General features: G+C 41.2%; 1 protein-coding gene across 1 annotated transcript in view; it reads right to left on the bottom strand.

Annotated features, from left to right (window-relative positions):
- Positions 1 to 968: 968 nt before the first annotated feature.
- Positions 969 to 14,119, bottom strand: part of LOC136377140 (arginine-fifty homeobox-like) — a 31,052-nt gene continuing 17,901 nt past the window's right edge. The window contains 3 exon segments of the mRNA XM_066343660.1: positions 969 to 1,072; positions 1,492 to 1,634; positions 7,591 to 7,714. Coding sequence (XP_066199757.1) covers positions 969 to 1,072; positions 1,492 to 1,634; positions 7,591 to 7,714 — 371 coding nt within the window.

The raw sequence follows: 14,119 nt of genomic DNA, 5'->3' as shown, positions 1-14,119 counted from the left end.
AATCCAAATGTGGAACATTTCCATCACCACACAAAAGACTCCTCCCTCTGTCCACTGGCAGTCAGTCAGCTTTCTCACACCCGGCAACACTGATCTACTTCTGGTCTCTAAAGATTTGCCTTTTACGGCCATTTCATATAAATGGCCCGATACACAGTATAGCTTTTTATTTACTGAGCACATGTTTTTGAGGTACATCCATGTTTTAGCATGTATAAGTACTTCCTTTTCATTGCGGAATTGTGTACCCATACATTTTGTATTAGGAAGTAAATATACCACCACCACCACTTGGAAAACAAATATTATAGTGGTCTTCTGGTTATTTTATTCTAGAATCGGTCAATATTTGCACCAGGCCAACCAGGGAGTATTGATTTCATTCCCTTTACTACCTGAGTGTCTTTGGGACAGAAAGACACTTAAATAACATTTGTGGGCTGGGAGGTTTTTAATTCTTGTTTTCATGGCTGCTTTAAAGATTTAATCCCTTGGCCTGACCTGTGGTGGCACAGTGGATAAAGCGTCAACCTGGAATGCTGAGGTCACCTGTTTGAAACCCTGTACCTGTCTGGTCAAGGCACATATGGGAGTTGATGCTTCCTGCTCCTCCCTTCTTTCTCTCTCCTCTCTAAAATGAATAAATAAATAAAAATTTTTAAAAAGATTTAATCCCTTTCATGGTAGAGTTGAGTGACCCTTTTCTTAGATACCCACTAGTAATCCAGCCACCATCCCTGGTATTTTCCTTGGGTTCAAGGAAGTTTCAAGTGTTCAAGACAATTAAAGCTGACTTTTTATTATTGTTTATTTAATGGAATATCAGGGAGAGATAAATGCCCTCAATTAGGCTGGATGACAAATTGTCATGATGCTATATAATTAGGGAGAGTGCATGTCCTGGAAAAGAACAAGCTACCACTCCACAGCTCAGCAGGTGGGTGCCCAACGGCCGGAGGGTGGATGCTTCAGAACTCCCGCAGGGCGCCGTCCTCCTGTGATGTAATCTCACGGAGCCATTTGGCAGGGTCAAAACTATGCAGCTCTTTCCATGATTGATCCTGAGCTGTGACTGTTAAAAAATACAGGAAATACCTGATTGAGTTTCATGGTTATTTACCCAAAGATATATTTTGTTTTGAAACATTTTGTTAGACTCTATTTATTTTTCTGTTCTGAAAGGTCAACCAAGGAGGGTGGGGAGTAGGGATGAGACTTCTCATTCTCACTTAGTTTGTACCTCATGCTCGCGTAAGTGTATTGAAGGGAAGAAAATAGCTGAGTTTAAGAGGTAATTGCTTCTGCTGTGGAAATATCTGAAGAGAGAAAAAAATCAAAGAAATCTGGGTATGTCTGGCTTAAAAGACAAATTGTTAAAATTAGAGTTTTATATTCAATTGGGTGACATTTCAGGGTATTGTACTCCTAAGATGCCTGGCTAGTTTATCCTGTTTTGATTAAGAGTAGTTGATATTCAAAATTTAGACTAACCCCTACAGAGCAGAGGATTCATAATGAGGGTCACCTGGGGAGCCTTAAGAGGCACTGCAGCCAGAGTCCCGCCCCAGAGTCGAATGTAATTGGTCCGGGATGCAGGTGAGGCATTAGAACATTTTAAAGCTCTCCAGGTGATTCTAATGCATTGCAGGGTGCACAACATTTAGCTCAACGTTAGAGGTTAAGCTAATTTTTAATTTTTCTTTCATCATCCTACTCTTGAAATTTCCCTTTAAAGATGTTACTGTGTTTCCCTGATAAAACACAGAAGCATCTCCTGACCTGGTTGTTTAGAACAATCTTTAACAGAAAGGTTGAAAACTCAATTTCAAAAAGTTCTCCTGAACTGTGCCATCTGGTCACATTTCTAACTTTATGCAGAAAGGGCTGGCAATGTGAAGGGAGTGAGCTGCCTCTAAAACCGATCGCCTGGGTGGCATCTTCAGGCTTCAGGATGCTGCTGAGGGCCCTACAACACTTTCTCTGGAATGCACGGTTATCTGATTGGATTTGGCTCATTACCTCCCTAGATAAGTGCTTAGTTTAGGGATCCCTTCTGTTCTGTTTTTACCTGAGTATGAATCAGTGTTACACTGAAATTTTTGTTTTTGTTGCTGACCTTTGTTTTGTGTGTGTGTGTGTGTGTGTGTGTGTGTGTGTGTGTGTGTGTTTTGTATTTTTCCGAAGCTGGAAACGGGGAGAGACAGTCAGACAGACTCCCGCATGCGCCCGACCGGGGTCCACCCGGCACGCCCACCAGGGGGCGATGCTTTGCCCCTCCGGGGCGTCACTCTGTTGCGACCAGAGCCACTCTAGCGCCTGGGGCAGAGGCCAAGGAGCCATCCCCAGCGCCCGGGCCATCTGTGCTCCAATGGAGCCTCGGCTGCGGGAGGGGAAGAGAGAGACAGAGAGGAAGGAGAGGGGGAGGGGTGGAGAAGCAGATGGGCACTTCTCCTGTGTGCCCTGGCCGGGAATCAAACCCGGGACCCCTGCACGCCAGGCCGACGCTGTTGTTGTTTTTTAAGGAATATCACTTATCCCCACCCCCTATACCATTTAAGCTCCACTGCAAGCTGTTACTTCTCTAGTGCAATACCCAGTAACTGGATTTATTTCAATGGCAGTGACCTTAAAGTGAATTTGTTCTCTTTCAGGAAGTGTGTGTTTTTTCTGCAGTATTACATAAGTTTCCACGATCAGTTATAGAGCACAATGAGTTTAGAAACTCCGATCACCTAAGTTATTTAACCCACAGTGATGTGTAATATAGGTCTAGTTTTTGGATTCTCTTTCATTGTTCACATCTGATATTAAGCAGATGTGTACAGCTAGCCTTTCAGTTTTTTATGATTTCTAGCTACAAAATAAATGTTCTCTGCGTCTGAGGAATGAAGATTTTAAAAGTTGGTTCAGAGATAACCATGTGACCACTAGCAACCATTTCATTTTCCTGGGTCTCAGTTTCCTCTCCTACACAGTTCAGGGACTTTCCACAGGCCACATTCTGTGACTGGGAAAATGCTCCTGGGCTTCAAGGGATGTACTCGTTCCTGGGATTTGGAAGGCCTTGGGAACACTGGCACCCGTCCTGTCTATCCACTTCTCTCCACCAGACTATGGGCTGGCCCGTCTGTCCCATATTTTAACAAGAAATAATGAAGGTCAGGGTGCCACTGGAACGTCCCTGGGCCTTCCCTCCTAAGCAAAAAACATAAATTTGTTCTACAAGGCCCAGCTTACATCCCATGTGAGCTCTCAAGGTCAAGAATCTTGCTCTCTTTTATTGCTCTGTGCCTGGTTCCCAGTGAGGTGTCTAGCCCATAATAGACACTCAAGAAATATTTGTTGAATGAATCAATTAGTCTTATTCTGTCTTGTCATTTGTTACCTTGTATTGATTTTTAAAACCTTGTTCTTTTATAACAGTTTTAGGTCTACGGGAAAATTGGTAGTCCCTCTCCACCCCACACCCAGTTCCCCCTATTATTGACACCCTGCATTAGTATGGCATAGCTGTCACAATGAGTGACCCAATACTGATACACTATTATCAACTAAAGTACATATACATTCAGATTTCCTTAGTTTTTGCCTAATGTCCTTTCTATGTTGCAGGATCCTACCCAGGATACTACATGACATTTAGCATGACTTCTTAGAGTCCACTCAGCTGCCACACTTTCCCAGATTTTCCTTAATTGGACGTGCTGATCAGGTATTTTGTACAGTGTTTCTCAATTGGGATTTATCCGATGTTTTTATCTTCATTAGACTGGGGTTAGGAGTTTTGGGGAGGACGATCAAAGAAGTGAAGTAACATTCTCATCACATCATATCAAAGGTACATACTACCAACATGACATCACTGTTGATGTTGACCTTGGTCACCTGGCTGAGATAGTGTCTGTCAGCTTTCTGTACTGTCAAGGTACTCTTTGTCCCCCCTGTCACGCTGCTGTCTTTGGAAGGACATCACTGTGCACAGCCCACACTTAAGGAGTGGGAGGTCATGTTCAACCTTCTTGAGGCCATAGTGGCTACATAAATTATTGAGAATTCTTATGCAAGGGAGATTCATCTCTTCTCCCCTATTTATCTGTTAACTGTTTTGCTTTTTATATGTGGCAATTCTTGTCCAAAAGGCTGTAAGTGCCTTGAAGGCAGAGACTATTCCGTATGCTCCTCTATATTCCCCATGACCTATGCAGTGCTTTGGGGTCCGCAGTAGATGCTCAGTCACCACTGTAAAAGAATGGCTCATAGCTTTCAGTGCTGGGAGTTTTCTGCTGATGGTCTATCCTTCTTTCTCACTGCGAGATTTGGGCTAGTATGGCGAGGTGTAATCAAAATGTCAGTAGGAATAGCAATCCTGACATTGTGTCAAGCAAACTCTTCATACATGTTCTCACAGAATTTTTATAACATACCTATAAGGTGGATATCATCCTAAATTATAAATGAAGATACTGATGTCAAGATTGATTAAAAGACATGTCCCGGCCCTGGCCGGTTGGCTCAGCGGTAGAGCGTCGGCCTAGCGTGCGGAGGACCCGGGTTCGATTCCCGGCCAGGGCACACAGGAGAAGCGCCCATTTGCTTCTCCACCCCTCCCCCTCTCCTTCCTCTCTGTCTCTCTCTTCCCCTCCCGCAGCCAAGGCTCCATTGGAGCAAAGATGGCCCGGGCGCTGGGGATGGCTCTGTGGCCTCTGCCTCAGGTGCTAGAGTGGCTCTGGTCGCAACATGGCGACCCCCAGGATGGGCAGAGCATCGCCCCCTGGTGGGCAGAGCGTCGCCCCATGGTGGGCGTGCTGGGTGGATCCCGGTTGGGCGCATGCGGGAGTCTGTCTGACTGTCTCTCCCTGTTTCCAGCTTCAGAAAAAAGAAAAAAAAAAAGACATGTCCCAAGTCACATAGCAAGAGCAGAGCCAGGATTCACACCTAGGTCTCTAAAGCCACGCCCTTACCCACCAGGCTGTACTGTATTTTTTCTCATAATACCTAAGTAAAGCCACAAGAAAGGTTTAAATAAATGCCAGAAGGTGATGGAAATGACAAGGGCTACGAGAATATGAAAAAAGAAAAAAAATGAATCACTGAGTGGGAACGGCAGGTGAGATCTTCCAGGCACGTGTGGACCAGGATGAAGTGGTGTATCCTCAAGAGAAGCGCATGTTCATAAGTCAACACAGATAATTAGAAAGCATGATTGTGTACTCTAAATACAAATGCAGCAGGCTATTCACATATTCCTAAAACTGAGGTCAAATAATAACTTCTAAAGTATATTATATGGAGCAAAAGCCTAATGTGATTCAGTTAATTTGTGAGGTAAGTGGGCATTAGTGCTGATCCCAAACCCTTTCCTCCAGGGGTCCACTCTAGCAGTGACTTTTATAATATACATATGGAGGGATTATTTATTCTCCTCTTCCTCTGGAGATGTGTGCTTGATTTGTGGTGTGCTGGTCAAATGATACTGGCGGTAGTGGTTATGTGAAGTCAATGATTTAGTTAGCTTGGTTGAGCCATAATAAAATATCTGGTACATGTATGTGGTTCTGGGGAATTATAGATTGATAGTGTTGCTAAAACGCGAAGCTTACATAACATTTTCTATTGGAACAAAGAATATAAGCTGAATGCAAAATGTTTCCAAATAATTCTGTGTAGCAAGGTCAATTCCTTCATTACACATTAATTTAAAAAAGTTGTGGAGCGTGTGAGAAAGCTCTTTGAAATATGCTATAAATAAACCGAATCATTTAATAGGTCTTAATTTCATCCCCCGTTTTTTAGCTTTTCTGTTCTGCTGAAATAGTATTTTCATATTACATAATAATTGTTGAAGACATTTTCACATCTTGTCAAACCTAAGCTGCAATAAAATATAAGATACATTACTAGTAATGTGATTTTGGGGGAGAATTTTTATGAGTTTATTTGAGCCAAAACTGATGACAGTTGCTGGGAAGCAAGATCTCAAATGCTCACACTAATGTGAATTTAAATAAAAAAATGCTTCTGGGAAAGCTATGCTCATTATAAGATAAAGGTTAAATGTTCAGAGATGTTAAAGTATGAATAAAATGTGCATAAATGACATATGTTATTACTAATTCTAAAGGATATATATGTTTTTTTTACAATAAATAGCTCATATAAAAATATTTAAGCCTTGTAAGAGGAAAGGAGAAATACATTAAAAAACAGAGTTGCAGTTACGTTTAGCTTTGAGTTTCCTGAAAAGTTAAACAAAAAGAAAAGAAAAAAAAGAAAATTCATTTTACTATTTATTGAATGATTAAAAGGATTTATTCCTCTTGGAAGACCAACTATTTTCTGGAGCTGAATTATAAAAAAATTTGCTGATTTGAGCATATATAAAGAACTCTAGAAAATGTTACAAACATTGTCTACAACATTTTTAAAGAAGACATAGAAAGATTTTCCTTTTTCAACATGAATAAAATATTTTTTGATAAATTTTAAAAGGCAAAATGACATACAACCTTTTATAATTTAGAACATAAGATAAAAATCAGTTTCTACAGAGAAGGATAAAATAAAACCTTCTAAAGAAAATTAGAGTACAGCAGTTTTTAAAAAAGATTTTCTTGATTTTACAGAGAAGAGGGGAATAGTGAGAAGTATCAACTCATAGTTGCTTCAGTTTAGTTGTTCATTGCTTGCTTGTTGTATGTGCCTTGACCGGGCAAGACCAGGGTTTCAAATTGGTGACCTCAGCATTCCAGGTCGACACTCTTTCCACTGTGTCACTACAGGCCAGGCAACATTTGTTTTGACCAAGAATATACTTAATGGGCCTGACCAGGCGGTGGCGCAGTGGATAGAGCGTCGGACTGGGATGCAGAAGACCGAGGTCCGAGACCCCGAGGTCGCCAACTTGAGCGCGGGCTCATCTGGTTTGAGCAAAAGCTCACCAGCTTGAACCCAAGGTCGCTGGCTCAAGCAAGGGGTTACTTGGTCTGCTGAAGGCCCGCGGTCCAGGCACATATGAGAAAGCAATCAATGAACAACTAAGGTGTTGCAACGCGCAATGAAAAACTAATGATTGATGCTTCTCATCTCTCTCTGTCCCTGTCTATCCCTCTCTTTGACTCACTCTGTCTCTATAAAAAATAAATAAAAATTAAAAAAATATATATACTTAATGAAAAATTATTTTATTTTACCTTTAAAATTAAGAATACTTTTTTTTTTTTCACAACTGTATCTGCTGCCAAAAAATAAGAACAGAATTCTCTTGAAATCACAAGATATATGCTAATGTATTTTTATATCCACCCACCTAATGTTAATTGGTTAGGTAAGTATACTCTGGGGAGATAATCTGGTGATAGGAAGGACAAAGCTTGAATTCCTATCTTCATTAGAGTCTGCCATTATTTCCATTCCTGTTTTCTAAAATGGTTGGCACGTAACATAAGGTCTCTTCAGGATACTATCAATTTCATTTGTTTTTTTTGTCAATGGAATTAAAATGTCTTAGGTATGTTTAACCAATCTCAATGTGGCTTCTTCTGTAAATCCTTGGTTATAGGACTTCTCTTTAGCTAGTCTTCAGTTGGTTACCCACGTTGATTGCTCTGTATTTTAGTTGTAACTGAAGTTTGGTCCTGGGAGGAGGTGAGTATAACTGCTGACATCTTAGATCTCCCTGACATGAAGACATTTTCATTGACCATTTTTTCAAACTCTGAAAGCAGAAAGTATAAGTGAAGATTTGGCCAATCTCTTTAGAAAGTTTATAATGAAGTTTATGTAAATTGCTTAGTCAATATTTCACACTAAAGAACATGTTTAATAGGAATGCTGCATCCAGTATGACAAACATAGCAATGAGATTTGCTGAGCTTTATATTACCCAAAAAAGTCGCAATTATTTGAAATTTAATTGGTACTGAAAGTCATTTTCATAAATAGCAGAAGAAAAGCACAAATGTCAGCTGTTTTTAGATAGAGCTATTTAAGATCAATAGTCTTTTAATTATAATAAAAGCTGTCACATGACCAAATCTAATTCAAATTATACATTAAACCCAAGAATTGCATTTTGGGTTTTAGTTTTCTTCCTTTTTAAAAAATTGCTATGGAAATTTTCAAACATAAGCAAAAAATAGACAAAATATTATAGCAAATGCTTTTTTAAATCTATTACCCAGCTTGACCAATGATCAATTTATGGCCATTTGTATATTTGTCATGCCCTTACTTTTGAAGGAATTATTTTGAAAGAATCTCAGATATTATCATCTTTACTCTCTAGAGGTCTTTCTCCAAGATAAGGACCCTGAATATAAGCACATATTACTATTATCATATCTAAAAACTAATTCCTTAATGCCATAGCTACTTAGGGTTTACATTGCTTGTCAATAAAAATAAGGTTTATAACTATCTGATATGTCTCAAGTCTCTCTCTCTTTTTTTTTTTTTAGTTTTTTTTTTTTTTTTTTTGTATTTTTCTGAAGCTGGAAACGGGGAGAGACAGTCAGTCTCCCACATGTGCCCGACCAGGATCCACCCTGCACGCCCACCAGGGGGCGACGCTCTGCCCACCAGGGGGCGATGCTCTGCCCCTCCAGGGCGTCACTCTGCTGTGACCAGAGCCACTCTAGCGCCTGGGGCAGAGGCCAAGGAGCCATCCCCAGTGCCCGGGCCATCTTTGCTCCAATGGAGCCTCGCTGCGGGAGGGGAAGAGAGAGACAGAGAGGAAGGAGAGGGGGAGGGGTGGAGAAGCAAATGGGCGCTTCTCCTGTATGCCCTGGCTGGGATTCGAACCCGGGACTTCTGCACGCCAGGCCGACGCTCTACCACTGAGCCAACTGGCCAGGGCTCAAGTCTCTTTTGATATATATTGATAGTTTTTTCTTTGTTTCTTTCTTTTTAGTGTGTGGCAGAAACAGAGAGAAAGAGAGAGAGAGAGATAAGGACTGACAGACAGGAAGGGGGAGAGATGAGAAGCATCAATTTTTCATTGCGGCTCCTTAGTCTTCTTACTTGTTCATTGATTGCTATCTCATATGTGCCTTGATGAGAGTGGAGGGCTACAGTAGAGCGAGTGACCCCTTGCTCAAGCCAGTGACCTTGAGCTTCAGGCCAGTGACCTTGGGCTCAAGCCAGCCACCATGGGATCATGTTTATAATCCCATGCTCAAGCCAGTGACCCCGCACTCAAGCTGGTGAGCCTGTGTTCAAGCTGGATGAGCCCGCGCTCAAGCTGGCGACCTCCGGGCCTCGAACCTGGGTCCTCTGCATCCCAGTCCAATGCTCTATCCACTGCGCCACCACCTGGTCAGGCCTAAATGTTTCTTTCTTTCTTTTTTTTTTTTTTTGTATTTTTCTGAAGTTGGAAACGGGGAGGCAGTCAGACAGACTCCCGCATGTGTCCGACCGGGATCCACCCGGCACGCCCACCAGGGGGCGATGCTCTGCCCATTTGGGGCGTTGCTCTGTTGCAACCAGGGCCATTCTAGTGCCTGAGGCAGAGGCCACAGAGCCATCCTCAGTGCCCGGGCCAACTTTGCTCCAATGGAGCCTTGGCTGCGGGAGAGGAAGAGAGAGACAGAGAGGAAGGAGAGGGGGAGGGGTGGAGAAGTAGATGGGTGCTTCTCCTGTGTGCCCTGGCCGGGAATCGAACCCGGGACCCCTTGCACGCCAGGCCGACGCTCTACCACTGAGCCAACCGGCCAGGGCCCTAAATGTTTCTTGATGGTGTCATTAAACATGTCCCTCTGTCCTCTGTCTTTGTTATACATTTGGGAGTTAGCTATAGAGGCTTGATCAGAATCAGGTAATTTTGTTGTTGCTCTGTGTATGTTTGTGTGTGTGTACTACTTTATAGGTGACAGTTTGTACTTTGAAGCATCAGGAGGTATAAGTTTCCTTTTGTGATGTTAGTTGCCATTATTAATGATTGTCTTGATTGATTAACTTGTTGTTCAAAAATGGTGACATTCTTAATTTTTTCTTAATTTTTGGGGTGGCATTGGTTAAAAAAATTTAAAAAGTTTCAGGTGCACAATTACAACACATTATCTATACGCTGTATTTTGTGTTCACCACCCCAAGTGAAGATATTCTTGATTTTAGCATTCTTCATTTATTAGCTGGAATACTTCTAAAAAAATAATCCCTTTATTTGGTTACCGTGAGGTACAAGTCATCTAAGAAATGCAGGATGTTCCAATTTTAACCTTTATTAACCAGTTTAAAATAATAGGTTGACAGGGGCTTGGGAGAGAGGGGAATGGGGCATTGTTAAATAATGGGTATAGGGTTTTGATTTGGGAACATGAAAACATTCTGGAGATGGTGGTGATGGTTGTTTTAACAATGTGAGTATACTTAATGCCACTGAACTACACAGTTAAAAATGTTTAGCCCTGGCCGGTTGGCTTGGTGGTAGAGCGTCGGCCTGGCGTGCAGGAGTCCCAGGTTTGATTCCCGGCCGGGGCACACAGGAGAAGTGCCCATCTGCTTCTCCACCCCTCCCCCTCTCCTTCCTCTCTGTCTCTCTCTTCCCCTCCCGCAGCCAAGGCTCCATTGGAGCAAAGATGGCCCAGGTGCTGGGGATGGCTCTGTGGCCTCTGCCTCAGGCACTAGAATGGCTCTGGTCACAACAGAGCGACACCCCAGATGGGCAGAGCATTGCCCCCTGGTGGGCATGCCAGGTGGATCCCGGTCAGTCTGTCTGACTGCCTCCCTGTTTCCAGCTTCGGAAAAATGCAAAAAAAAAAATGTTTAAGATGGTAAATTTTATGTTATGTATATAGTACTACAATGAAATTTAAAAATAGGTTGGTTCCCTTGCATCTTTCAAAGTTGACTGAGTTAAGTTTTGTCTCTTTTGTTTTAAGTATTATTATGAACTCATGGATGTTAGCATATTTGATGTATTTTAATCAGTTGCAAATATTGTCCTCCTTCCTGCTCAAATTGGCTCATTTTTGGTCTGTGAGACCTTTTCTAGTTAGCTCCTGAGTCCCTTTGACATTGACTCTAGTAGTCTTTATAGTTTTCTTCCTCTCTGGTATAAAATGTTTCAGGCTCATCTTGGAAATTTCCATGTTCCCAAGACACGGAATTAGCTAGTTATCTAAGGAATTCTGGTTCCTTTTAGTGGAAAATGGTATTTAGAGACCATAATCTAGGTGCTAAGGCTACTCATTGAGTCTGGGTTGGTCATTGTTCCTAGGCCTTTTAGTGGATAAGGTAGGATAATTTTCTTTTTCTATGAAATACCTCATGGTGTTATGTGGGTACTTTTGATTCCGTCTCAGGGCTACAGGGTACTTACCTAAACTCATTGACTTTATATCTTTATTGTTTTTCAAACATACCTAAAACCTCAAAGATACTACTCGAATTACTAACTTGATATATCCCATAGTGCCTGAAAATAATTTTAGAATAATAATACTTCAATACACAATTTAAGATTTATTTTTTTGATTGATACCATCATTGGGCATTATGGAAGTTTATCTGTTTTGGACAAGTTGCAAACACCCCAGAAAAAAAACACCAAATAACAAATAAAATAAAGATATGTATCTGTGTGTAATACTAAGTTTAAGTGAGCTAAGTAAGACTATGTAATAAATAAATCTATAGAAGCAGATACTCACCCCATTTGTATCAGCATGGCACACTTCTTTGGCCAGTGAGGTCACAAACTACTGTGAGCATATGAAGTGTGAAAAATGCTGAGTATTGAGTTTGTAAATCAGCCTTTCTGAACTGGATTTCAGAAAATAATCTGAGAGACCATTTCCTCAATTCTTCCAAGTACCTTTCTATATGCAAAGGACAGAAGTTTGTTCATCATACACAATGGGTGCTCTAGAACATTAGGGCTTGAGGAATAGATTTGGAATAGCTGCTGTAGATTATTCTAGTGACGTAAGATTAAAGGGACATTTGCTAGTCTAATCTATTCCTACAGAAGGTGAAGAAAGTTCTGAGCCATTCTGATTTGTTTTTTGGAACAACACATTTCCTTCTGTCTAAAAAATTATTTTGGATTGTGGCCTGATTGAGGTGGTCATTTCCATACTCAGTGATGTTTATTTGCTTGGACCTGCTAGAACCCGAGCTTAAATAATCCCACAGTGATGCGTTAATCACGTATTAACTATATTTGACAAACTGAAATTTTGCTGTTGGGTGTTTGTTTGTTTGAGTTTGAGTTGTTTTCATAGACTCCTTCCAGTCATTCTGGTAGTGAAGTTGCCTTTTTATTTTTAAGATTTGTGTGTTGGTGGTGCCATTTTGCCTCCTTGTATGGAGATGAAGATGTTAGACCAGTTCCCTCAGAGATAAAAACATGTTCCCTCAGGCATCAAATAAAACTCAAACATTACATGGAATTAAAAAAACTCAAGAAATACCATCCTTGGCTTCATCTTCCCTGTTTTTCTAGGTACAGTAACTGAGATTCTAGTGACCCATCAGGAACAAATCAGCAACAAAACTGAGGTGTGAGAGGGTATCTCCTTTAACTCCCTCATTTTACAAAGGAGGAAACAGATCAGGAAAAGTTATTAGCAACATCGAAACTATCCTGAGTCCCTGGGGTACTTTCCAATGTGGCTCACTGCCTCCCACTGTGCAGAAAGCTCGGTTTCCTTACAGCACTAAGGACTGCTGATTTTCAATAGATTTGGGTCCCCATTTCATGGGCAGGTCAAGAGTGTAAAACATACACAGGAGGCTGTTTAGTAAATGGTCGCCTTTCTGTGTTAGGCCACTCTAAAAAGATAACAATATAGAGAGATACTTGCTTCTTGGGGGATAACCTCCAAGTCCACAAAAATGAGAACATTCTCATAATTGTTGCATTTTATATTGCAACAGAGAAGGTTAAATGTCCCCCTTCTCCTCAACTGTGCCCAGGAACTTGTTTCTTGCTCGGAGAAGAGACAAGACTGGCTGCTGTCAGTCGCTATATTCTCAGTGTCTGAGCCTCCACGTCCTCAACAGTATTAACTGTGGGTCGGCAGGGGCAGGTGCCACGCTGGACTTCGGGAATCAGTGGTGAGTGCAACAGATCCTGCCGTCAAACAGTGCATCAAAGAATGCATCATCTGTTGCACGGGAAGGAATAACCAAATACTTTTGTTAGTAAGGAAGGTTTAGCAGCCCTCATTCCCAGGAATTCTTGTCAGATCTAATCCAAATCCCACATTCGCGACCTATTTCCTTTTTTTTTTATTTTTTTTTTTATCCTTAGCAGACAAGGAATACATATCATTGCAAACTGTTATTAGTTTATCTATTTGTGTTTTCTCTGGGGTAAGGGCTTTTGTTCTTATTTTTCCTTTGTTGTTATTTTGTTTGTTTGTTTTTACTTTTCTGCTTTTCTGTAATCTTTGTAGCTCTGCTCTCTCATGTCTGCCATGTGTATGCTGTGTAGCCATGTAGCAGCGAGACACTTGCCACACTTATGTGGTAGACATAAATAAGATCCATGTTCCCGAGGAGAATGAACCCAAAATGGATATTTTACAAAAAATCTTTGAACTCAGATATTTCCATGGAACAGTGGGGTTTGACTTAGAATTCAGAAGAGACTTCTTATAGTGTGCAGAGTATAAATAACATCATTTAAATTTTTCTCACATCTGTTAATTATTTATCTTTTCTACAATCCTATGAGTTGCAAGGACAAGTATAACTAGCTTTATTTGGCAGGTGGAAAAGATGCAACACTAAGAAATTGTGCTATATAAAGGATACATACAATGTTAGGATGGGGTCAAGCTGAGAGATTACTTATGTAGACTTAGTCAACATACTCTACTGGTTTCTGTTTTTCTTATATTTGCATGAAATCATGGAACACTGACTGTAGTGTGATAGAGGAGGAAAGAATTAATATGTCTAACATATGCATATCAATCATTTGACCTTCCTGCTCACTCCCTGTCTCAGAGTCCATAATACGACCTGTCCTGGTGTGCAGCAGACCTAACCTGATGACCCTTCCCACCCCCAGCCACAGATGACTGGCCAAGGACAGACACATACAACAGCGGGCTCTTTCTCTTAGAAATTTGAAATTGGTGTACGGGAACGACTCAGCATGATAGTAATGGCT

The sequence above is a fragment of the Saccopteryx leptura genome, chromosome 6, assembly GCF_036850995.1.
Source record: "Saccopteryx leptura isolate mSacLep1 chromosome 6, mSacLep1_pri_phased_curated, whole genome shotgun sequence".
Classification (NCBI taxonomy): domain Eukaryota; kingdom Metazoa; phylum Chordata; class Mammalia; order Chiroptera; family Emballonuridae; genus Saccopteryx; species Saccopteryx leptura.
This window is presented reverse-complemented; position numbering and strand designations above follow the sequence as displayed.